The 25,382-nt window shown below is 38.8% G+C and overlaps 1 protein-coding gene across 3 annotated transcripts in view; it reads right to left on the reverse strand.

Moving 5' to 3' along the window:
• The window catches only part of LOC150089690 (TNF receptor-associated factor 5-like), a 146,865-nt gene that overhangs the window by 9,791 nt on the left and 111,692 nt on the right, over window positions 1-25,382 (reverse strand). For all 3 annotated transcript variants that reach the window (XM_090368736.1, XM_090368735.1, XM_090368737.1), the window contains one exon: window positions 18,890-18,961. In XM_090368736.1, coding sequence (XP_090224862.1) covers window positions 18,890-18,961 — 72 coding nt within the window. The remainder of the gene's footprint in view (window positions 1-18,889; window positions 18,962-25,382) is intronic.

A 25,382-nucleotide genomic window follows, 5' to 3' on the forward strand; every position in this document is an offset into this window, starting at 1 on the left:
GATAATGCATCAGAAGCTAGCAAGGAAATACCAGTTGATCGAAGGAAGTGTACCGTACTACAAGTACGAATCCCAGGCAGTACTAGAGACCCCGACCCACAAGCTGTACTGGGACCACACCATAATAACGGATAGGACAATCCTGCACATAACCCTTGTGGACAAGAAGGAAAAGGCAACCTATCTGACTGACATAGCGGTACCCAACACTGGCAACCTGCAGAAAACCCATGGAGAAAAAAATCAGAAAGTACACAAACCTAAGACAGGAGATCAAAGAGATGTGGCATATGCAATGACCATCCTGATTATCGTATCAACCACAGGTATGGTGCCAAACACCCTACATAACAGCCTAGCATCAATAGGTCTCCCAGCGAACACCTACAAGGAACTCCAGAAAGTTGCAATCCTGAACACCTGTAGAATAGTCCGAGAGTTCCTCGACCAACAGTAACACCAGGCATAACAACCACCCTGTGTACTTGAGCAATACCCGTGAGGTGGAACCACCAATCAGGGAGAAATAATATAAGAGCAACAATAATAATAAAAATAATTCTTTGCTTACAAGGCACAGACTATTTTTTCTCTTTTCGAATGTATAAAATGACCCAAACCTGACTTAAATCTTTCTGTGCAGGTATCAAAGGTTTACTTACACTAAATTAAAATAAATAAGCACAAAATGAAAACACGTACCTGTTATGTTTATTCTTTATCAGCAAAAGCTCTAATCTCACACGACAGTTTCTTAGGTTACATTTATGATTTATGCACTTGTTGTCCATCCACATACTTCTCATCTCACTACTCACTCGGTAGTGACGAATTTTTTGCTGTGAAAATGTTGAAAATGGTCGACAAGAGAATTGATTTTGGGGTGAATATTTAAATTAATAACGTTCATGAGCATTTCTCTCTTTATTTAAATTTCCTTTTGGTTCAGTCAACAATTAAAACAATAATGATTTAAGATTAAGACGTTTTAAGATTAACGGTACTGGAATAAAGGCCCATTCACAATGAAAATTAAACGTACCATACGCATAAAACATGTACCTATGTTATTTAATGAAACCATTCACAATGAATTACATAAGTGTAACCTTAACCTTAATCATAAGACGTTAACATGAAAGTGTGCAAACTCCAAGCTTTTATGTTTTTGTTTACGTGGCTTAAAACAAGACACAACTGTAGATGTTATGGAAGTCCCATTGTTGAATCCTCTGGTTCAACAGATGAACTCTACATTGCCTGTGCTTGCACTTAAACGTTTTCTGATGGAAAACACCTAACATGTATGCTTCGGCGTTATTTATAACCATAAACTGCACAGCTATATCATACATCATCATGCAAACATCAATTTTTTGAAGTATGAAAGAAGAGCATGTTGTGTTTCCATGGTTACCAAATATGTTTACGGTCATGTTTATGTTCCCATTGTGAATGTTGGTATGACTTCTTAATTTTACTGTAACGTTTGTTACGTTATTTTTATGTTTAATTTTCATTGTGAGAATACAATATTATTTATTAACAATGCCACGTTCGCTATTTCATCGCCGATCACTATATTAAAATATTAAATTAAATTTTAATTTTATTCTTTAAAGTGCGCTATCGGCCGCCCTAGGGATTTGGCTGCATGCACGCACTGCACACCTACCAAAACCGGCCATGCATGTTGGCTGTATGGTTAGGATGGTCCAGTATTTTGCTAGGTAAATGAACAATTTGTGCAAGGTCATTAGTAATTGCAAAAGCCTCAGCATCTCGACCAGCTGGGTCTGTCTGACTAGAAAACGCAAGCCAACTGAAGTTGTGAACATTAAAATCACCAAGAAAAATTACCTCACTGTTAGGAAAGTTGGACTGGAGAAAGTAAAGTTGCAAAAAGAGGAAATGAAAGAGTTCGAAGTGATTAGTGGAGTTGGGAGAATGGTAGAGAACAAATGAATTTGACAGAATGAGTTAGAGAGATTCTAAGCCAGAGAAGATTGAAAAGAGGAGATTCAAAATTACCAAGTCTCTGACAGGGAATAACAGAATGGACATATGCACAAGTACCACCTTTGAGGCAAAAGGAATCATACAGCAAATAATTTGGGTAACAGGTTCTGTCAGAAAAACGTATATGGGGTTTAGCAGACTAAGTGGAAATGGACATCACTGAGATTAGAACTGAGACCAAGTATATTTGTGAAATGAATTAGGAAGTGCTTGGGAGGTCTAGATCTTTTTGCAGATAAGTTTGCTCTGGTAGTTTGACAATTCGTGGTGTATTCAATAGTATGAAAAGTCGGGGGGGGGGGGGGTATGCTTGTATGAAGTAATGAAATTTTTGGATATGGTGTACACATGGTAAGAATATACCCAGATCCTTGACATAACGTGGCCTCAACAATGCCCCCCCCCCCCCGCATACGTGTACACTACTCTGACTCCCTTCAGTCACTATCTGGCAGAGTAGAGGTAGCAAGATTATACACCAGCTGATTCGGAAACCTCCTACAGAGTTAACAATAGGTTTTGTCTGGTGTACTAACTAGCGGTCAGCCTGTGAACACCGTTTTAGAGCTGTACAATCAAATGGTAAGGATATTTGTATCTCACCGTGGTGTCCATCATAACCTCAAAAGACATCAATCATACTGCATGATGGAAGGGTTGACCCGGAAGTTAGCTCTGCAGACTAAACATGGGTTCCACCACTTCGAGCCTCCAATAAGCAAAGTGGTGGTATTGCACCAGTTGATGAGAGTCATCTACCACCTAGTATTGCCTGGTAACACAGAAGAGTGGCATTCCTCCATGTGGTGTGGACGCTACACCTTTACCCCTGCTTACGTTGGTTCGCACCTGGGTGGTCACCCACAGTGTGCTTGCACATGGGGTTATACCCAAGATTACTAACAGTACCACCATCGGAAAGGTGCAAGCAGAGGATATAGCTGTCACAGACTGTCTGAACTTCACCGAAATTGGGTCCACTTGACTGGAGTGTCACCCAAATATCAGTGTTTTAGACTCCCAGGTAGCAAGCACAGCTTGTCTGGCATATCTGAGAGAATGTCTGCGACAACCTCAAGGACCAAAGATGTAACTACGATCAAGGGTAAAGTGAAGGGTTTTTGTTTTCGTAAAGGTGACTACAGAGGTCTCAGACAGTTTTTAAATTCTATAGAGTGGGATCAACTGATGATGTTACCAATGGTGAATTCTAAATGGAAAGCCTTCAGGGACTTAACCTTGGAGGCTACTAGGCATTTCATACCAACTAAGAAATACTGTTCAAGATTCAGGCCTAAATGGACATCAGAAGAATTAATGAGGCTCGTGGCAGAGAAGAAAAATGCATGGGATGCATATAAATTACCAGGCCACACAGAAACCTACGACAGATGTAAGCTAGTCTGTAATCAAGTCACAAAGGACGTTAGGTGGGAGAAGGCAGATTACAAGAAATCTTTGGCAAAGGACACAAAGAAAAACAGCAAAGAGTTCTTTACTTATGTAAACTCTAGAAGGAAGGGGATGAATCAGATTGGTCCACTTAACATAAATGGTTCAACTATCAATGATCCTGCTCAAGTAGCTGATAAACTGAATGAGTATTTTGCATCTACATTCACACATCAGGAGTTATTCAAGGAGGGGAATGCTAGATGTTTATCAAACTCTTAACAGGGAGCTAAGTGATTTTGTGATAACTGAGAGAAAAGTGGAGAAGAAATTGTTGAAGTTAAACATAAAAAAAGGCACCTGGGGCAGATGGAATCTATCCAGTTTTAATGAAGAGGCAGCAAGGGAAGAAAGCAAACCCCTAGCCATAATTATGAGAGCATCCTTAGAGGCAGGGGAGGTCCCCATGTACTGGAGATGTGCAAATGTATCCCAAATTCACAAAGGGGGTTCAAAGGGTGACAAAAATCATTATAGACCTGTTAATTTAACTTCTGTTCTGGGAAAAAATAATGGAGTCACTGGTTAAAGAGGTGATACAGGATCACTTACACAAGACAGCAGCAATAGTCCAGACAGCTGGGTTTGTTAAGGGGAAGTCTTGTCTGACCAATTTGATTGGATACTACGATATGGTCATAAAGGAACTGGATGCTAAAAATAATTTTGATATCATATACTTGGATTTCACAAAAGCTTTTGATACTGTTGCACATGGGAGACCGCTGTATAAATTGGAGTGGTATGGCATTAAGGGCAAGTTACTGCAATGGATAAAGAAATGGTTGAGTGGGAGATGGCAGAGAGTGATAATAAATGGACACTGGTCTAATGTTATTAGCAGAGTCCTGCAGGGTTTGGTGCTGGGCCCATTATTGTTTTGTGTATTTATCAATGATATCAATGAAGGTATATCAGGCTTAATATCCAAGTTTGCAGATGATACAAAGGTTGGCAGGGTTGTTAATGACACTAAAGACAGTATGCTAGTGCAACAGGATCTAGAAAAGTTAGGCAGATGGGCTGAGAAGTGGCAACTGGAGTTTAACATTGACAAATGCAAAGTACTGCATATGGGTAGCAGTAACCCAAGAGAAACATACCAATGCTGTGGTACTACACTCAGGGAGGTGGAGAATGAAAAAGACCTGGGGGTAATTGTGCAGTTAGATATGAAGTTCTCTTAGCAGTGCAGATGGGCTGAGAGCATGTCATGGAGTTTTCTCAATGATATATAGGAATTTTGCTAGCAGAAACAAGATGATTATCCCATTGTATAAGGCAATGGTCAGGCCACACCTTGAATACTGTAAACAGGTCTGGAGGCCTCATTTTAGGAATGATGTAGAGTTGCTAGAATGAGTACAGAGAAGGGTAACAAGATTGGTTAGAGGAACAAAGGGGTGTGCTTATGGAGAAAGGCTTAAGTTCTGCAAGTTGCAGCATCTGGAGACTAGGCACCTGTGAGGTGATCTGATTGAGGTGTATAAGGCCTTGAATGGTTTGAGCAAGCCCAATGCTGACAGAATACTTCCGCTTGCTCAGACTAAGAACCTGGGGGGACACAGATTCAAATTGAGGAAAGACAGTTGTAGAATAGATGTGCGGAAGTTTGCCTTTAGCCGACGGGTAGTTGATTGCTGTAACAGACTTCCTTAAATTTATTTAAGCTAATAGCTTAAATAAATTTAAGGCTGAACTAGACAAACATTTGAAGTGACTGGATGGGTGAAATGGGAAGGGTTTTTTTTTTGGCCGAGTCTATAAGCTTGCTTTCTTGCATCATATGCCTCAACTAATGCTAAGCTGTAGCCTCATCTGCTCACAGAGATAACTTATTCTAATAAATAACAGCCCACTGTCTAAGGGAAACTTCCTACACTCCAGCCTAAATCTCTTTTCCTATAATTCGAATTTATGGCCTAGATCTGAAATCATTTATTTTCCAGTTAAAATGAATGATAGTTAAGTTAAAATTTCACCATCGTTCATTTTACTATCCCCTTTCGGAGCCTTATAAAATCTCACTCAGGTCCTCACTAATATGCCCTTTTGCACATCCCAACCAAGCAGATTGCCCATTTTTAGACCCTTTCAAGAAACTTGATGTCTTTTTTTGGAGACAGTATTTGCAAGCACTATCGTACAATTACCTTATACAGTGGGATTATAACTGACCACATATCTCTACAAGCATTTGTTCAATAAATTATCAATAGGACATAATGGGCATTCCTTACAGATGGTAAGGAAGGCCCATGGTGTCCTGCTGATGATTTATTTCTACACTGCTCAGAAAATTTGATATCCATCTGTATCCTAACTCCTAAATCCCTTTCTTTCTCTACTGCATTTAATTTAACTCCACCATGTATATAAGTTATTATGGGGTTTCTATTTCTCAAGTGTAAGACCTTGCATTTTTCTGCATTAGACCATAGCTGCCATTTTTCTGACCATCCTTGAAGCTATCCAAGTCATTCTGAAGGAGCACTGCTTGTTACAGATCATTAACGATTCTCCCAACCTTCACAAGGAAAATCAGAAACAGGTCCCATGATTGATCCTTGGGAGGATCTGAGGATCCCACTTCTCATCCCATTCTGAAGAATAACCATCAATCCCCCCCCCCCTGCATCCACCTTATGATCCATCTTGTAATCTAACTTGACTCCAACATGCTCCAGCTTATAAAGAAACCACTTGTGAAGGGTGGTCAAATTTGTTGCTAATGTAAAAATTATTTCCTAGATCCTGCTCGCTATCAAAATAGAACCAGGTTAGTTAAGCAGGACGTTTCCTTAACAAAATGTTCCAAATTCCATTTCTAAAGGTCCCTGTATTGCACTTTTTATCATTGCTTCCATAATTTTTCCTACAACTAAAGTCAGATTGCCTAGTTTGTAGTTGCCCACTTCACCCTTAAAATTGCCTTTATGTATTAGTGATGTATTGGCACTTCTCCAATCCAGAGAAATCTCTTGATCCCAAAGATACCCTCCTAATTAACCTTAATGGCTCAGTGCACGCTATCTCACCACCTCCTTTAAATCTAATGGGTGTATGCCATCAACTCCTGGTGCCTTACTTACCTTTAGGCTCAAGTTTTTCTAATAAACAATGATCTGTAATTTCAGTATTGCTAATTTCATACTGCACAACCACTTCTCACTAAAGAATTTCATTTCTCCTTTTTAAATATCGTTGTATATGCATATTTCAAGGACCTGCTCTGGTGCTTTTCTAATTAAGCACAGTGGAGGGTATAACACAATATCCCTGTTTCTTTCTGCAATAGCAAAAAAGAAAATTGTATGCACATGGTCCTAATATATAATGTCTAAAATTTGATCAACTACAATAACAATTCTAATTAGCATTAGCATTAGTAGAGGCATGTGATGCAAGAAAGCAAGCTTATGCAGCATCAGTTAAAAAAAAAAAAAAAAAAAAAAACCTTCATTTCACCCCTCCATTCATTCGAAATACCTGTCCAGCTGAGCCTTAAATTTATTTAGGCTATCAACTTCCACAACAAGGGATGGAAGTCTGTTCCACCAACCAACTACCCGCTGGCTAAAGGCAAATTTCCGCACATCTGTCCTACATCTGTCTTTCCTCAATTTGAATTTATGCCCTCTCGGGTGATTATTCTGAGCAAGAGGCAGAATCCCATCAGCATTGAGCATGCTCAAACCATTCAAGGCTTTATACACCTCTATCAGATCACCTTGCCGGTGCCTAGTCTCCAGACACTGTAATTTGCAAAACTTAAGTCTTTCTTCGTAAGAGCAACCCTTTGTTCCATTCACTAATCTTGTTGCCCTTCTCTATACTCGTTCCAGCAGCTCTATATCCTTCTTGAAATGAGGCCTCCAGACCTGTATACAGTGCTCAAGGTAATATATACATTGACTTGGCCTTGCATTAGCAACACCTGCTTGTAGGGTATGGAAAGTATGAATGGTCTGGTCTGTGTTGTTGCTGAAGGCTCAAAGTTCTGAATGGCTGATAAAAGATTGTTATACAAGTGCCAGTATCTTGACAACAGCCAACACAGATAAGTGCTCCCATTTTGTTGTGTAACAAGCCTGTGGTCAAACAACCAGCCAAAGTTACAAATGGGACAGCCATGTTCAGCATCATGTGTCTCATTCCACAACACACCACACTGGCCCAAATACAACGTAGGAATAACAAGACCAACATCCACATGGACTGTATGCTGGACATTAGCTCTTATAGGCTATGAGAATTGACAGCTCTCATGGGTACCCATACTAACAGGAAACTGCACCTTACATGGGCACATCAGCACTAACACTGGGCTTGAAAGCAACATGAGGCCATGGCACTTGGATGCACTGCTGGCATTCAGCAAGCTAGAGGCAGCAGTGTTGTCATTTGGGGATTGTTTTTTGTGAAATGCCCTAGATGCTCGATCACTGTTGATAAACAACTTGATAGGAATCAACAAGCAATCCTTTATGATGACAGTGTATCCAACAATAACTGAGATATGACAACAAGACAACATGCCATATTAATAGGCCCAGCAAATTGCTAACTGGTTTCAGGAACATTACAATGAATTCTCTATCTCCCATGGCTACCCAGCACACCTAATCTCAACTCAATTGAGTATGTTTGGGACTTACTGGAAAAGGATGCCATGACCATCCATCTAACAATGGCAGGCATTGCTGGATACATTGTGCAAATGCATGGATGGGTACCACTCCACAGGACACCATGCAACCTCTTGTGGAGTCCATGCCAAAACATGTATGAGTACTGACTGTATTATGGGCAAAAGGTGGCCCCACTGGTATTAAGTGGGCATCGTTAATGCAAAGCTAACTCAGCATATTTTTAAAAAACAAACATAAGAGTACTTATGCGGAGCCCTCCTCAAATATATTTACAAAACAAAGCCAAACATTTTTATTTAAAGTGTATTTCATTAGCATTAGCATTAGCATTAGTAGAGGCATACGATGCAAGAAAGCAAGCTTATTCAGCATCAGCCAAAAAAAAAAAAAAAAAAACCCACTCCCATTTCACCCCTCCGTTCGTTCGAAATACCTGTCCAGTTGAGCTTTAAATTTGTTTAGGCTATCAACTTCAACAACAAGTGATGGAAGTCGGTTCCACCAACCAACCACCCGCTGGCCAAAGGCAAATTTCCGCACATCTATCCGACATCCGTCCTTCCTCAATTTGAATTTATGCCCTCTGAGGTGATTATTCTGAGAAAGATGAAGAATCCCATTGGCATTGAGCATGCTCAAACCATTCAAGGCCTTATACACCTCTATCAGATCACCTCGCCGGTGCCTAGTCTCCAGACTCTGTAATTTGCAAAACTTAAGCCTTTCTTCGTAAGAGCAACCCTTTGTTCCATTTACTAATCTTGTTGCCCTTCTCTGTACCCGTTCCAGCAGCTCTACATCCTTCTTGAAATGAGGCCTCCAGACCTGTATACAGTACTCAAGATGTGGCCTAACCATTGCCTTATACAAGGGAATAATCACCTCCTTATCCCTGCTAGAAAAATTCCTGTATATCATTGACAAGACACCATGAGCTACTCTTGCAGCTCGTCTGCACTGCTCAGAGAACTTCATATCTCCCTGCACAATTACCCCCAGGTCCTTTTCATTCTCCACCACTGTCAGTGCAGTACCGCAGAGTTGATACGTTGCTCTGGGGTTACTGTTTCCCATATGTAGTACTTTACATTTGTCAATGTTAAACTTCATTTGCCACCTCTCAGCCCATCTGTTCAACCTTTCCAGATCCTGTTGCAGCAGCATAGCGTCAGTAGTGTCCTTAACGACCCTGCCAACCTTTGTATCATCTGCAAACTTGGACATTAAACTTGATATCCCATCATCAATATCATTCATAAACACCGAAAACAACAACGGACCCAACACTGAACCTTGAGGAACTCCACTAATAACATTAGTCCACGTTGAGCAGTGTCCATTGATTACCACTCTCTGTCTTCTGCCACTCAACCATCCCCTTATCCATAGTAGCAATTTGCCTCCAATGCCACACTGCTCCAATTTGTGCAGCAGTCTTCCATGTGCAACAGTATCAAAAGCCTTTCTAAGATCCAAATATATAATATCAAAGTTATTCCCTGCATCCAGTTCTTTTGTGACTACATCATAGTATCCAATCAAATTGGTCAGGCAAGACCTGCCCTTAACAAAACCATGCTGCGTCTGAGCTATAACTGAATTCTTGTCTAGATGATCCTGCAGTGCTTCTTTAACCAGTGCCTCCATTAATTTACCTGGAACAGAAGTTAAACTAACAGGTCTATAATTACTTGTGTCAGCCTTTGATCCTCCTTTGTGAATTGGGGTTACATTTGCACATCTCCAGTCTATGGGTACCTCCCCTGAGTCCAAAGAAGCTCTCATAATTATGGCTAGGGGTTTGCATACTTCCTTTGCTGCCTCCTTTAATATAACTGGATAGATCCCATCCACCCCAGGTGCCTTTTTTATGTTTATCCTCAACAATCTCTCCTCCACTTTCCTCTCAGTTATTACAAAATCATCCAGCTCACTGCCAATGTTTACTTTACCTACATCATTCTCCTTCCTGAATAACTCCTCATGCGTGAATGTAGATGCAAAATACTCGTTTAGATTGTTAGCCACCTGAGCAGGATCCTCAACTGTTGAACCATCAATATCCAGTGGACCAATCTGATTCATCCCTTTCCTTCTCGAGTTCAAGTATGTAAAGAACTCTTTTCTGTTTTTCTTTGCATCCTTTGCCAAGGATTTTTCGTAGTCTGCCTTTGCCTGCCTAATCTCCTTTGTGACTTGGTTACAGACCAACTTATATCTATCATAGGCTTCCATGTCACCCATTAATTTATATGTATCCCATGCATTTTTCTTCTCTGCCACATGTCTCATTAGTTCATCTGACAACCATTTAGGCCTAAACCTTGAACAATATTTCTTAGTTGGTATGTAAAGCCTGGTAGCCTCCAAGATTAGTTCCTTGAATGCTTCCCATTTAGAGTTTGCTGTTGGTAACATCATCAGTTGGTCCCACTGTACAGAATTTAAATACTGTCTCAGACCATCATAGTCGCCTTTACGAAAACAAAAACCCTTCCCTTTACCTCTGATGGTAGTTACCTCCTTGAGTAAATCCCACTTCAACACACTGTGATCACTGCCACCTAGTGGTTCATTTATCTGCAGGTTCTTAATGCACGAAGAGTCACTACTGATAATCAGATCAAGAGTATTGCTCCCTCTTGTTGCCTCACGAACATGCTGATGTAGAAAACAATCATCCAATAAATCCACAAAAGCCTTGCTAGTGTGCGAGTGACCAACCCACAAATTCCAGTCAATATCTGGGAAATTAAAATCCCCCATTATAAGACTCTCTGATTTACTGGCCCACTCTATTTCCCTGTACAATATCTTATTATACTCATCAGAGTCATTAGGCCTATAGCACACTCCTACTCTCAATTTTGATTTCCCTATGCTTATGTCACACCAAACTGATTCGGCACTGCCCTGTCCATCGATGTCAACTGGCTTCACTTCCTTGGACTTTATGTGTTTCTTAATTAATAGCATAACCCCTCCTCCCCTCCTGTCCTGTCTATCCTTTCTATACACATTGTATTCCCCAAATTCCAGTTCCGCATTACTTATATCTGTGTGACACCACGTCTCTGATATCCCAACAATATCTGCCTTTGATGTTTTGAGCAATACCTCAAATTCATCAAATTTATTTACCAAACTCCTAGCATTGGTGTACACGCAGGTATACATGCACCTGTTTCTATTCTTTGCTACCCTAACGCAACCCATGTGTTTACTTGTACCGCAATGACTACCAGCAGTCTCTGAAATATCCTGCATCTTGTTTTTCAGACTTCTGCTCATATCAATAGAAGCAGTGCAAGAATCACTTCCACCTCTGCCAGTGGCTACTGTTAATCTATTAGTCCTTGTATCCCCCCCAACTAGCAGTTTTCCGACCCACCTAACACTGCCTCGACAGCATCAGCAAAAATTCTTGCACCCTTTCTATTTAAGTGTATCCCATCCCTGTAGAAGCAATCTCTCCTGTTAACAAGTACAGTCCAGGCTGAAAAAAATTCTACCCCTTGAGCCTTGCACAATCCCTCCAGGGCCGAATTGATCGACAAGGCTCTCATCATATACTCCCTCCTATCGTGTCTGGGCAGAATTGCAGACACTTTCAAGTTCAACCCTAATTCACGGCTTTTTTTCAGCAGTGACCTGTACTTGCTAAGTAATTCCGCCGGTCTCCTACTCTTAATATCATTCGTGCCAACGTGTACAACTATATCACCTTTTGTGCCCTTAAAAGATGATATCCGCTCTACAACGTCATCAACCTTTGCCCCTGGCAGACATACCCTGGTCCTATTCCACCTATCCTTTTTACAAAGCATGTTCCCCGTTTCCCTGACAATAGAGTCACCAACAACTACTAGTTCCTGTGGGACCAGCGCATTCTGCCTAGGGGGCTGCTTCTGTGTTGCCTGATGACCAAGTGCAAGCTCTGGCGTTGATGTGGGCAGCTGAGAGCTTGATGGGCCCCTCAATTTATTTCCTTCGAGGGCATCCACCCTGTCCTTCAAGCTCTCATAAAGGCCCATAACAACGCTGAGTTGTCGCCTGATTTCCTTGCACTCCTTACATCGTGCACACACAAAGACATCCCCCTTGGCAGTATCATGTCCCGTACCCAACTGCTCCGCAAACATCAAGCAAACAGTGCATTTTAATAGACTGTGATTCAGAGGGCAACTGGCCCCCTCAGTTCTCCCCTGAACCACAGCACTCCCATTAGCTTGAGCCTTTTGCTTTGCTGCTCTGGTTAGAGTCATGATTCCAATTTAATTCAATAAAATTAAAACAAAAATTAAATCCTTAAGTTATATTATATATATATATATATTGTTTTTTTTTTTACATCCTTTTTACAAAGCATGTTCCCCGTTTCCCTGACAATAGAGTCACCAACAACTACTAGTTCCTGTGGGACCAGCGCATTCTGCCTAGGGGGCTGCTTCTGTGTTGCCTGATGACCAAGTGCAAGCTCTGGCGTTGATGTGGGCAGCTGAGAGCTTGATGGGCCCCTCAATTATCAAAAGATATCCCAGAAGCTTGTGGCTATCAGCCAATAAGGTATTCAGAATGAATTTTCAGAACTGTTCATGGTGTTAAAAATATAGGTTATCCCACTAAATGTTTTAATTACAAATTGAATGTGGATTTAAAAGATTACATTACTTCTAATCAATTTGAAGAGGGGTGCTACATGATTATTCATCATATTAGAAAGGATTAATCCACACTAATATACCATGTGACAGATCACCATTTATAATATTAAATTAATGACACCAACATTACATTCAGTGATTATTCCCTTGAATTGGAGAAGTGCCAATGTTTCCCCAATGCATAAGGGAGAAGCTAAAGAAGGAATGGGCAATTGCTGACCAGTAAGTTTGACTTCTGTGGGTAGTAAGTTTATGGAATCTATGGTTAAAAATTCAATATAAGCCTATCTTAACAAAAACTATTCTAAATGGGTCTCAGCACTGTTTCATGAAAGGGAGGCCTTGCTAGATAGCAAAGTTATAAAGCAGTTGGATGCAAGAAACAACTTTGACATATGTGGATTTTAGTAATTCTTTTGCAAAGGTCTACATCCTTCTTGAAATGAGGTCTCCAGACCTGTATACAGTACTCTAGGTGTGGCCTGACCATTGCCTTATACAAGGGAATAATCACCTCCTTATCCCTACTAGAAAAATTCCTATATATCATTGACAATACACCATGATTTACTCTTGCAGCCCTCTGCACTGCTCAGAGAACTTCATATCTGCCTGCACAACCACCCCCAGGTTCCTTTCATTCTCTACCACTGTCAGTGTAGTACCACAGAGTTGATACGTTGCTCTGGGGTTGCTGTTTCCCATATGTAGTACTTTACATTTGTCAATGTTAAACTTCATTTTCCACCTCTCAGCCCATCTGCTCAACCTTTCCAGATCCTGTTGCAGCAGCATAGTGTCAGTAGTGTCCTTGACAACCCTCCCAACCTTCGTATCGTCTGCAAACTTGGACATTAAGCTTGATATACCATCATCAATATCATTTATAAATACAGAAAACAATAATGGACCCAACACTGAAACCTGAGGGACTCCACTGATAACATTAGTCCACGATGAGCAGTGTCCATTGATTACCACTCTCTGTCTTCTCTCCCTCAACCACCACTTTATCCATAGCAGCAATTTGCCTCCAATGCCACACTGCTGCAATTTGTGCAGCAGTCTTCCATGTGCAACAGTATCAAAAGCCTTTCTAAGATCCAAATATATAATATCAAAGTTATTCCCTGCATCCAGTTCTTTTGTGACTGCATCATAGTATCCAATCAAATTGGACAGGCAAGACTTCCCATTAACAAAACCATGCTGTGTCCGAGCTATAGCTGAAGTCTTGTCTAAATGATCCTGCAGTGCTTCTTTAACTAGTGCCTCCATTAATTTTCCTGGAACAGAAGTTAAACTCACAGGTCTATAATTACTTGTGTCAGCCTTTGATCCTCCTTTGTGAATTGGGGTCACATTTGCTCATCTCCAGCCTGTGGGTACCTCCCCTGAGTCCAAGGAAGCTCTCATAATTATGGCTAAGGGTTTGCTTACTTCCTTTGCTGCCTCCTTTAATATAACTGGATAGATCCCATCCACCCCGGGTGCCTTTCTTGTCTTTATCTTCAACAATTTCTCCTCCACTTTACTCTCAGTTATTACAAGACTCTCTAGTTACTGCCAGAGTTGAATACACCTCTGGCATTCCCCTCTCTGAATAACTCCTTATGTGTGAATGTTGATGCAAAATATTCATTTAGTTTGTTAGCTACATGAGCAGGATTATGAACAGTTGACCCATCGATATCAAGTGGACCAATGTGATTCATCCCCTTCCTTCTAGAGTTTACGTAAGTAAAGAACTCTTTGCTGTTTTTCTTTGCATCCCTTGCCAAAGATTTCTCGTAATCTGCCTTCGCCTGCCTAACCTCCCCTTTGTAACTTGGTTACAGATCAGCTTATATCTATCATAGGCTTCTGTGTCACATGTTAATTTATATGTATCCCATGCATTTTTCTTCTCTGCCATATGTCTCATTAGTTCACCTGACATCCATTTAGGCCTAAACCTTGAACAATATTTCGAGTTGGTATGTAAAGCCTAGTGGCTTCCAAGATGAGTTCTTTGAATGCTTCCCATTTTGAATTTGCTGTTGGTAACATCATCAGTTGGTCCCACTGTATAGAATTTAAATACTGTCTCAGACCATCGTAGTCGCTTTTACGAAAGCAAAAACCCTTCCCTTTACCCCTGATGGTAGTTACCTCTTTGAGTAAATCCCACTTCAGCACACTGTGATCACTGCCACCTAGTGGTTCCTTTATCTGTAGATTCTTAATGCATGAAGAATCACTACTGATAATCAAATTAAGAGCATTACTCCCTCTAGTTGCCTACCAAACATGCTGATGTAGAAAACAATCATCCAATAAATCCACAAAAACCTTGCTAGTGTGTGTGAGTGACCAGCCCCCAAATTCCAGTCAATATCTGGGAAATTAAAATCCCCCATTATAAGACTCTCTGATTTACTGGCCCACTCTATTTCCCTGTACAGTTTCTTATTATACTCATCACAGTCATTAGGCCTATAGCACACTCCTACTCTCAATTTTGATCTCCCAATGCTTATGTCACACCAAACTGACTCGACATTGCACTGTCCAGCAATGTCAACTGGTTTCACTTCCTTGGATTTTATGTTTCTTAACTAATAGCATAACCCCTCCTCCCTTCTTGTCCTGTCTATCCTTTCTGTAGACATTGTACTCCCCATATTCCAGTTCTGCATTCCTTATATCTGTGTGACACCACGTCTCTGATATCCCAACAATATCTGCCTTTGATGTTTAGAGCAATACCTCAAATTCATCAAATTTATTTACTAAACTCCTAGCATTGGTGTACACGCAAGTATACATGCACCTGTTTCTATTCTTAGCTACCCTAACACAACCCATGTGTTTACTTGTACCGCAATGACTCCCAGCAGTTTCTGAAATATCCTGCATCTTGTTTTTCAGGCTTCTGTTCATTCTAATAGAAGCAGTACAAGAATCTCTTTCACCTCTGCCAGTGGCTACTGTTAATCTATTAGTATTTGTCTCCCCCCAAGCTAGCAGTTTTCCGACCCACCTAACACTGCCCCGATAGCATCAGCAAATATTCTTGCACCCTTTCTATTTAAGTGTATCCCATCCCTGTAGAAGCAGTCTCTCCTGTTAACAAGTAGTCCAGGCTGAAAAAAATTCTACCCCTTGAGCCTTGCACAATCTTTCCAGGGCCGAATTGATCAACAAGGCTCTCATCATATACTCCCTTCTATTGTGTCTGGGCAGAATTGCAGTTTTAATTTCAATCGTACATCATGGCTTTTTTTCAACAGTGACCTGTACTTATTTAGTAATTCTGCCGGTCTCCTACTCTTGATATCATTAGTGCCAATGTGTACAACTATATCTCCTTTTGTGCCCTTAAAAGATGATATCTGCTCTACAACATCATCAACCTTTGCCCCTGGCAGACATACCCTGGTCCTTTCCACCTATCCTTTTTACAAAGCATGTTCCCCGTTTTCCTGACAATAGAGTCACCAACAACTACTAGTTCCTGTGGGGGCCATTCTGCTTTGGGGGTTGCTGCTGTGTTGCGTGATGACCAAGTGCAAGCTCTGGTGTTGATGTGGGCAGCTGAGAGCTTTATGGGCCCCTCAATTTAGTTCCTTCGAGGGCATCCACCCTGTCCTTCAAGCTCTCATATAGGCCCATAACAACGCTGAGTTGTTGCCTGATTTCGATACACTCCTTGCATCGCGCACACACAAAGACATCCCCCATGGCAATATCATGTCCTGTACCTGAATGTTCCACAAACATCATGCAATCAGTGCATTTTAAAAGGCTATGATTCAGAAGGCAACTTCCCCCCTCAGTTCTCTTCTGAGCCACAGCACTTCCATTAGCTTGAGCCTTTTGCTTTGCTGCTCTGGTCTGAGTCATGATTTCTATTAATTTCAATAAAATTTCAATTTCAGTTCAAAATTATAAACCTAAACTTGTATCCCAACACAGTTATAACGGTATATATATTTTTCAGTTTCAAGTATTAATTATCTACGAGTTCCCTTTATATAACTTCTGTATCAGTTATGTATTAATTAATTATATTACATTTGTAATCTAAGTCGTTATATGTATTTAGTTAAAAGTACAATTTAATTGACAACGAAGTTCAACAAGTTTAATAGATTCTACCGATCAACTGACAATATTATAACCTATACTATACTAACGCTATCTAGTTCGGTATATAACGTATCGTATGACAAAGGCGGCAATTACGAACGGTAAATCTACGGACACTTAAGCATTAATTAACTTTCAAATCTTGCTGTCTCAATTCAGAATAACTTACGATCCTTACTAGGTCTATAAGCTACTTACAGAAAATAATATGATGTAAAAAATATTCAATAAAGTGGCTAAATATGGCTAAAAAATTTCTCGTTCAGTGGAGTTGCAACTTGTAACACGTGGATTTGATACCCTTACCGATACTTTTATGCAATTACAAGGCCAAGTAAAGAATAAATACACCAGATTAATCAGAAAATCACAAAATAATGCTATACTACTAAATTTAAATCAAAAGTTTTAGAAAAACAATAATTTCAAATCAAAAAAATCTTCCAGCAGCTCAGGGAAGATCCATCAAGTGAATTACAGGTTGATCTGAAGGGTAGAACATAGAGAGTAGTCATAAGTGGGTATTCTTCAGAGGGATAAGTGAGGTCTGAGTAATGAGTTCCTTGGGACTCATTACTCAGACCTCTTGTTTCTTATCTTCATAAATGATTTTGATGAGTGATACAGTGTAAGATGTCAAAGTTTGCTGACAACTTACAGGTTCAGAGAGTGGTTAACAATCAGAACCCAGTTATACTGCTTCTAAAGGCTTTGGACTGATTAAGTATAGTCTGAAAAATGGCAGTTAAAGTTTAATGCTACTAAAAACAAAGATTTTACTTTGTTCTACTGCACTTGGAGGGGGGGGGGAACTAAGGAGTAGTTTATAGATTAGGCAGAAAGGAATTAAAGGATGTTTTGTGATGGTACAAACACAGAATATTGTATCCAGGTATGGAGGCTGCATCTAAAGAAAACTATAGAACTTTTGGAAACAATGCAAAGAAGGGCAACTAGATTGATGAAGAATGGCTTAGAAGAATGATTTGCAGAGCTTGGCAGTTAACACCTTGGAGAAATTAATCATGGTGAGGTAAAAATTTTTACTAATCCTTCTGCATTGGGGGAGGGGGGGATTAGCAAAATGAACACAAATAAAATCTTGGGGAAACCGTAGACCTGATCTTATAAACTTTACCTTCAAGCAGCATGTTGTGGAATGATGGAATACGTTGCCTGCAAGATGACCAAAAGCAAGATTTGGCAAAATTCAAGGTAGAATTGAATTGGCAATATGGAAATAATTTAAAACAGGTTTTTTTTTTTTTTTTTTCCTGACAGATGAAGGAAAAGTTTCCTTCCTTGCATTTATTCCACTCTAATGCTAAGAGTTAACAATGTTGAAGAATAGAGTTAAATGATACCATGACTTCATGAAATACTTCATAAAGTACTTCTGATATATTTGCATCACCTATTAAAGCTATCTTCAAACTGCTTTAAAATTTAAAACATTGAGCATTTTTTTTTTTTTTCTATATCATCCCATAAATAAGTGCAAATGCCAATCAAGTTGTCCTAGAAGTTCTATTACATAACCCCAGGGGCTCACATCTGGTGAGTATGGGCTTGGCACACCTAGGGTCCTGAGCTGGATATCATTATTCTTCTTTTTCTTGGCAATTCCCTCCTCTCTCTCTCTCTCTCTCTCTCTCTCTCTCTCTCTCTATAATTCAGAAAATTTTTTTTTTTGGCTGGTGCAGCATAAGCTTCAGGCTTCCTTGCACCGTATGGCTGCTAATAATAATAATTTCTTATACTTTATTCCAAATTGTCAATAGGCTGACTCAGATTCAGCTATTTAACCTAAGTAACATATCTCCACATGTGAGATTAAGGGACATGTTTTTAAATTTATATACAGCAATACTATATGCCATTATCTTTAATAGTGGTATTTCATCAGACAATTAGTATAAATGAATATTGTAATTACAACAACTTACAGAACATGTACTAAATTTGCATTACCTTTAAACGTTCTTGAACTTGTTTCACATTCTTCTCAAGTATTTTAACTGTTTCTAGTGATGGAATCACTTCCTTTTAAAAAAAGTAAAAGTAAAAATTTGATTTTTTTTAACTAATAGATTATGACATTAGTGCATTTGCATCATTAGTACATAGATCAATTTTTTTTTTTATTTTAGACAAACCACAGCTTATACATTGGCATCATTATTGTAACAGCTCATATTGTGAAATTCTTCATGAGTTGTCCTCCTTATACTTGAAATAAGTAATGTTTCCCCAGTAGAGAAGATTACTGTTACTTACTTTCAGTTGAGTACCACCACTCAGACAGAACTGTTTGTATATGGGTATGGGATAATTAAAACCTTTTCCACACCTCTGCCCCTATTAGAGTAGTTACTAAATTAACACTCACATTCTCTCAGTAATCACTCAATAATACCTCGAATAACACTTCCCCAATAGAGAAAACTATTGTTACTTATTCTCAGTCTCCATGGATACCCCCCCCTCCAAAGACAGCACCGTTTTGAAGCTTCTCATCAGTGAGTGGGTAGGTACCCAGAGGTATAAGTGGTGACAACCCAGTTGTGACTTATTTATACAATATGACAGAAGCCAAAAGTATCATCTTAGACTAATAATATTCTAGGGCAGAAAGCCTCAAACTATGACATTAGTTAGTGCATTTGCATCATTACTACATAGTTGAATTTTTTTTTTTTAGACAAACCTAAGTTTGTCTAAAAAAAATCATTGGCATTTCACACATTAACATTGGCATAATTAACGTGTGAAATCCTTCATGAGTTGCCCTCCTTATACTTCAAATAAGTAATGCTTCCCCATTAGGAAAGACTACTGTTACTTATTTAATACCACCACTCAGATGCCAATTTATATATTTCAGTTTGTCTAAAAAAATTCAACTATGTAGTTATGATGCAAATGCACTAAATAAATAATGTCATAGTTTGAAGCTTTCTGCCCTAAAATATTTAGTCTAATAAATTATACTAATAATAATATAAATAATAAATTATAAAAGCTGCTATCCTGAAAATTTAAAACTATCGACACTATAAATATAATATCCTATATAAAGTGTCAACAATATTTATTTTACAAACTTTATTTCTAATTTCATAATATTTATCTGATAATAATTAATAACAAAAAAAAATCCATTTCACCTATCTATCCCCTCCAATAGTTTGTCTCGTTCTTCTTTGAATTTATTCAAACTTTCCACTTCCACAAAAATGTATGGAAGCTTGTTCCAGAAATCAACCACTCGTTGGCTGAAGGCAAACTTCTGCACATCTATTCTGCAACCATCCAGCCTCAATTTGAATTTATGCCCCCTCACGTGAAGTCTGAGCAAGAGGAAGAATCCCATCAGCTGTGTTTTCTCAAGCCATTCAAAGCCTTAAACACCTCAGTCAGATCACCTTTCAGGTGGCTAGTCTCCAGATGGTGCAACTTGCAGAACTGAAACCTTTCTTGGTAAGAGTGCCCCCCCCAATCTCATTGCCCTTCTCTGCACTCGTTCCAGCAGCTCTACATCCTTCCTAAAATGAGGCCTCCAGACCTGCATGCAGTACTCAAGGTGTGGCATGACCATTGCCTTATACAATGGGATAATCTCCTTATACCCGCTAGCAAAATTCCTGTATATCATTGACAAAACCTGATGAGCTGTCCTGGCACCTGTGTCACATCAGTATAACATACTGACCAATTACCCCCAAGTCCTTTTCATTTTCCAATACCTTGAGTATAATACTACACAGTTGATATATTACTCTGGGATTACTGCACCCATATGCAGTACCTTGCATTTGTCAATGCAAGGTAGTGCATATTGCCATTTCTCAACCCATCTGCCTAATTTTTCTAAATCTTATTGCAGCAGCAGCATACCTTCATTATTGTCATTAACCATCCTGACAACCTTTGTATCATCTGGTAATCACAAGGTGAATATGGAAAGTGAGGCAGAATGGGTTCAAGAACTCTCATCCCTTTTCTCACAGTCTTGATGGTTATATTGATTGAGTGAGGAAAAGCAATATTGTGCAACAAAATGATGACTGTTATTCCAATTCAAGAGAGAACTGTCTAATATAACTTTTGGATAAACTCATAGTTACTATGATTAATCAAAAATTATGTCAGGCAATATGTCTCCTGATTTGGAACAACCAGTGTTACCACTACTAGTAAGCACAATGCTGATGGAATCCTTGCTCAGACTATACACATGAGGGGGCATAAATTCAAACGGAGGAAGGATGGTTGCAGAGCAGATGCATGGAAATTTGCCTTCAGCCAGCAGGGATGACTGTTGGAACAAACTCCCATCTGGTGTTGTAGAAGTGGGTAATTTGAATAAATTCAAAGAAGTACTGTACAAACTGTTATGGGAAGTGTTGGGGTGTTTTTTTTTTTTTTTTTTTTTGGCTGATGCTATATAAGCTTGCTTTCTTCCATCATTTGCCACTACTAATACTAACTTCTAGAACAAACAGCCATCTGGTTTTGTAAAGGTGGGTAATTTGAATAAATTGAAGAAAAAACTAGACAAAAACCATTAGATGGGATGGACAGGTGTTGGGGGGGAAGTGTTGGGGGGGGTTGGCTGATACTATATAAGCTTACTTTCTTGCATCATTTGCCACTAATACTAACTTATAGTAATGTTACCTTTTTATACCCTTTAACAACATTTACATATGGTTTGCCTCAGAATATTCATAACAGGTCACTGTAATTTTATGCACTGGCTGTTGTTGTGCATTCCAGAAAGTCCACATAGATTAAATCCTACTAATCTCAAAAGGCTTGCTCTGTCCATCACTTAAAACTGGTTATACTGGTTGGCACTCATAGACTCAACTATATACTGAACTATTGGATTCTGGAATTCATTGTATCCACTTCAGAAAACCCATCCTCCCTCCTATCATTCAACATTCCTCTGTACATAGTCATATATGTCAACTTTTGATTGAATAACCCCCCTTAGCACCTAATATACACTCACCTTTAATTTCATTTGGAAGCAAGCAATGTTCTCTATACTACCAAAACTGCTATTTAGCATAACCAGTTATGTCAAATATAGTAATCCAATGATGAGTTGTGATCACCATTCATGTGTAGATGGTCAGTTCAGCCATAGCAGCTGGTTGCATTTGTGCACATTCAAAAATTACTCACTGATTCATACCCATTTATGAAATCAGTCATGTTTGACTGGCATAATTCACCATAGTACTGCTCTGATTTTCTGTAAATTTAACAAGTGATTTTTAATCAAAATGACAGTGTTATTCCAATTAAAGACAGAATGCCTAACATCACTTTGGATAAACTCATAGTAACTGTGCTACAGTTAAGGATAAATCAAAGATGATGAGGTTAGGCAATGTGTCTCCTGAGTTGGAATAACCAGTGTTGACACTACTCCCACACTAAATTAAATACCATCAGCATTATTTGCTACTTTTCTAGACACAGAGCATGCGGAACATGGAAGAAGAAGAAGAAGAAGAAATTACCAATGTTTATAAATCAAGTTTATTGGCAAATGAGCCCCATGCATTGCATACTTTAGTGTTGCAGACAGTTGTTATGCAACTATCACTATAGCAGTGGGTGATCAATTGTTTTGGAATTATACACTCCCTTAGGAAGAGAAGAATATCACATAGTGGGTAAAAAGGCTAGTGGATCCATATATCACAATTTTTTTTTTTTTTTGTAATTTATTGCCAGAATCAGTATAGGTATTCTTAATAAACAGATCACCAGCAAACATATAAAATGTAAATATACACTGATAACCAGGTTATTCCTTATTTCCTTTGAATATAAAACTATCTGAATTTAGACAACTGTAAAAAGAGCATGAAGTTTGCTTTGATAAAACTAAATGTTAAGAAGTTACCAATGTTTATAAATCTAGTCTATAGGCAAATGAGCTTTAAAATGCTTATTATATTCTGCTAAAGTGATATGTAGTTATATGTGTTACAAAATCTGTATTGCAGATATTATATTTAAAATACAAGTAATGTAAGTATCGAACTGCATTCCTTGTAATCTTTTACACATTTATTCAAGCTAGAAGTTGCTCACAAGCATTTCTCTACTGTTTTTTTCTATATTCTGTTGTAATGTTACCTTTTAACTTAATGTTTGCAGGCAGTCTCTCTTTTGGTATAGAACAAACTTCAAACATCTCCACATAAAGATATTGGGAGGGGGGAAGCAAATAAGTGCTTTAGATGGCCATTACTTGGTATAGACAAAATTAGGGGTAACCATCTTATTTGGAACTAAAAACCTTTAACATTTAAATGCATTTCATCAATGTAATTTCCCAACCTAACCTATATGAGTCTCCATTAACAGATTCAACAATAAAGTATTAGTAGTGGTGATGGAAGAAAGGAAGCTTATATAGCATCAGCCTGCTGACTGAAGACAAATTTCTGTATATCTACGCTGCAACCACCTTTTTTTTTTTTTTCTCTCTTTTCAATTTGAATATTTATGTCCCCTCAAGTATGGACTTATAATTTTTTATTCACAAATGGCTGTCTGAGGAGTGGTTTGAGATTGGACATTGTCCATTCAGTGGGGAGTTCCACTGCAATGGACATCTAAAAGAATATTCCTCCCTGCAGTGGACATTTTAAAGAATATTCTGGTTCTATATCTGCATATATAATATTCATTCATAAAATTAACACTTTTATGATTGTTATCTCCATATATTTCAATCATATGCAATTTGAAGGAATGAAATTTATGCCTTTCTAGTACTTTATACAAAGACCTTAACTCCTGCTTCATGAACAACTTTTTGACCAGATGAATGTGAGCTGCTCACACGTAACTAAGCTAGCCAAATACGTTCATGTCTCCTGTGGATGTGTTTGAGGACATACAAAGTGAAGCTTATCTACAATGTTCCATTATTCTTAAAACATTGTAGAAAATTCCCCATGAATGTATTTGCTTTTGAGGATAGAGCCAATGAAATTTATCAAGAGATTCATGCTAACTTCTACCAGCATCATGCAGTAATGTTAACAAGTTCTGCCTTGCACTGTATAGACTGACAGTTTCACTACCAAGTAATCCATACCAGAAGAGGGACACATGATAACAAATAATCTAAAATCTAATTTTAGATATCAAAATTTCATTAAATTAATTAAAACACTTAGTCCAAGTTTTAAAAGCAAAAATTTGTTTACTGATTCTGTAATATAGACAAACTCTACATCCAGAACACTCAATACACTAAGGAGTGCAAGAATGTTTGCTGATACTATTAAGGTAGTGTTAAGTGGATTGGAAACTGCTGGTTTGGAGGAATACACAGACCAATAGATTAACAACACACCACACCACAGGCATAAGCGATCCTTGCACTGCTTCAATTGGAACATGCAGCCTGGAAAAAAGATATCAGGTATTTCAAGGCCTGTGTGAGTGGTGGGGGGAACTCATGGAACAAGCAAATACATGGGCTGTATCAAGGTAACTAAGAGTAAGAACAGGTGCATGTGCACTAATACTAGGAGCATATTAAATAAATTTGTTGAAGTACAGTTGTTGTTGTTGTTATTATTTGGTTTTTAAGAGCATTAGCAACTAAGGCCATATTGCTCCGTGAAGTACAGTTAAGTCATCAAATGTGGACATTGTAAGGATACTGAAAACATGGTGTCACTCAAACATAAGTGATGCTGAATTTGAATACAGGGAGTACAATGTATACAGGAAGAACAAACAGGACAGGAGAGGTGGAGGGGTTATGCTCTTAGTTAAGAAGTATATTAAATCTAAGGAAATGCATCCAGTCAACATAGGTGGCAGTGCAATGTTGAGTCAGTTTGGTGTGATATAAGTACTGGGAAAACAAAATTGAGTAGGAGTATGTTATAGGCCTAATGACTGTGAAGAGTATACCAAACAGCTATATAGGGAAATAGAGTGGATCAGCAAATCAGAATGTCTTATAATGGGGGATTTTAACTTTTCAGATGTTGACTGGAATTTGTGGGTTGATCACTCACACACACTAGCAAGACTTTTGTGGATTTCTTGGATGACTGTTTTCAACAGCAGCATGTTAGAGAGACAAGAGAAAGCAATACTCTTGATCTGATTATCAGCAGTGATTCTTAATGCATTAAGAATAGGCAGGTCAAAGCCTCACTGGATGGCAGTGATCACGGTGTACTGATGTCAGATTTACTTAAAGACGAATACTAACAAGTGTAAAGTGAAGGGCTTTTGCAAGGGTGACTACAGTGGTCTCAGACAGTTTTTAAATTGTGTACAGTGGGAAAAACTTCTAATTCTATACAGGAAGTAATCAAAGAAGTTACTAGGCTTTTCACATCAACAAAGAAATGCTATTCACGGCTTAGACCTAAATGGATGTCAGATGAACTACTGAGACACGTGG

This window comes from Mastigoproctus giganteus, chromosome 2 (assembly GCF_048544385.1).
Source record: "Mastigoproctus giganteus isolate SK-2022 chromosome 2, ASM4854438v1, whole genome shotgun sequence".
Taxonomy (NCBI): Eukaryota; Metazoa; Arthropoda; class Arachnida; order Uropygi; family Thelyphonidae; genus Mastigoproctus; species Mastigoproctus giganteus.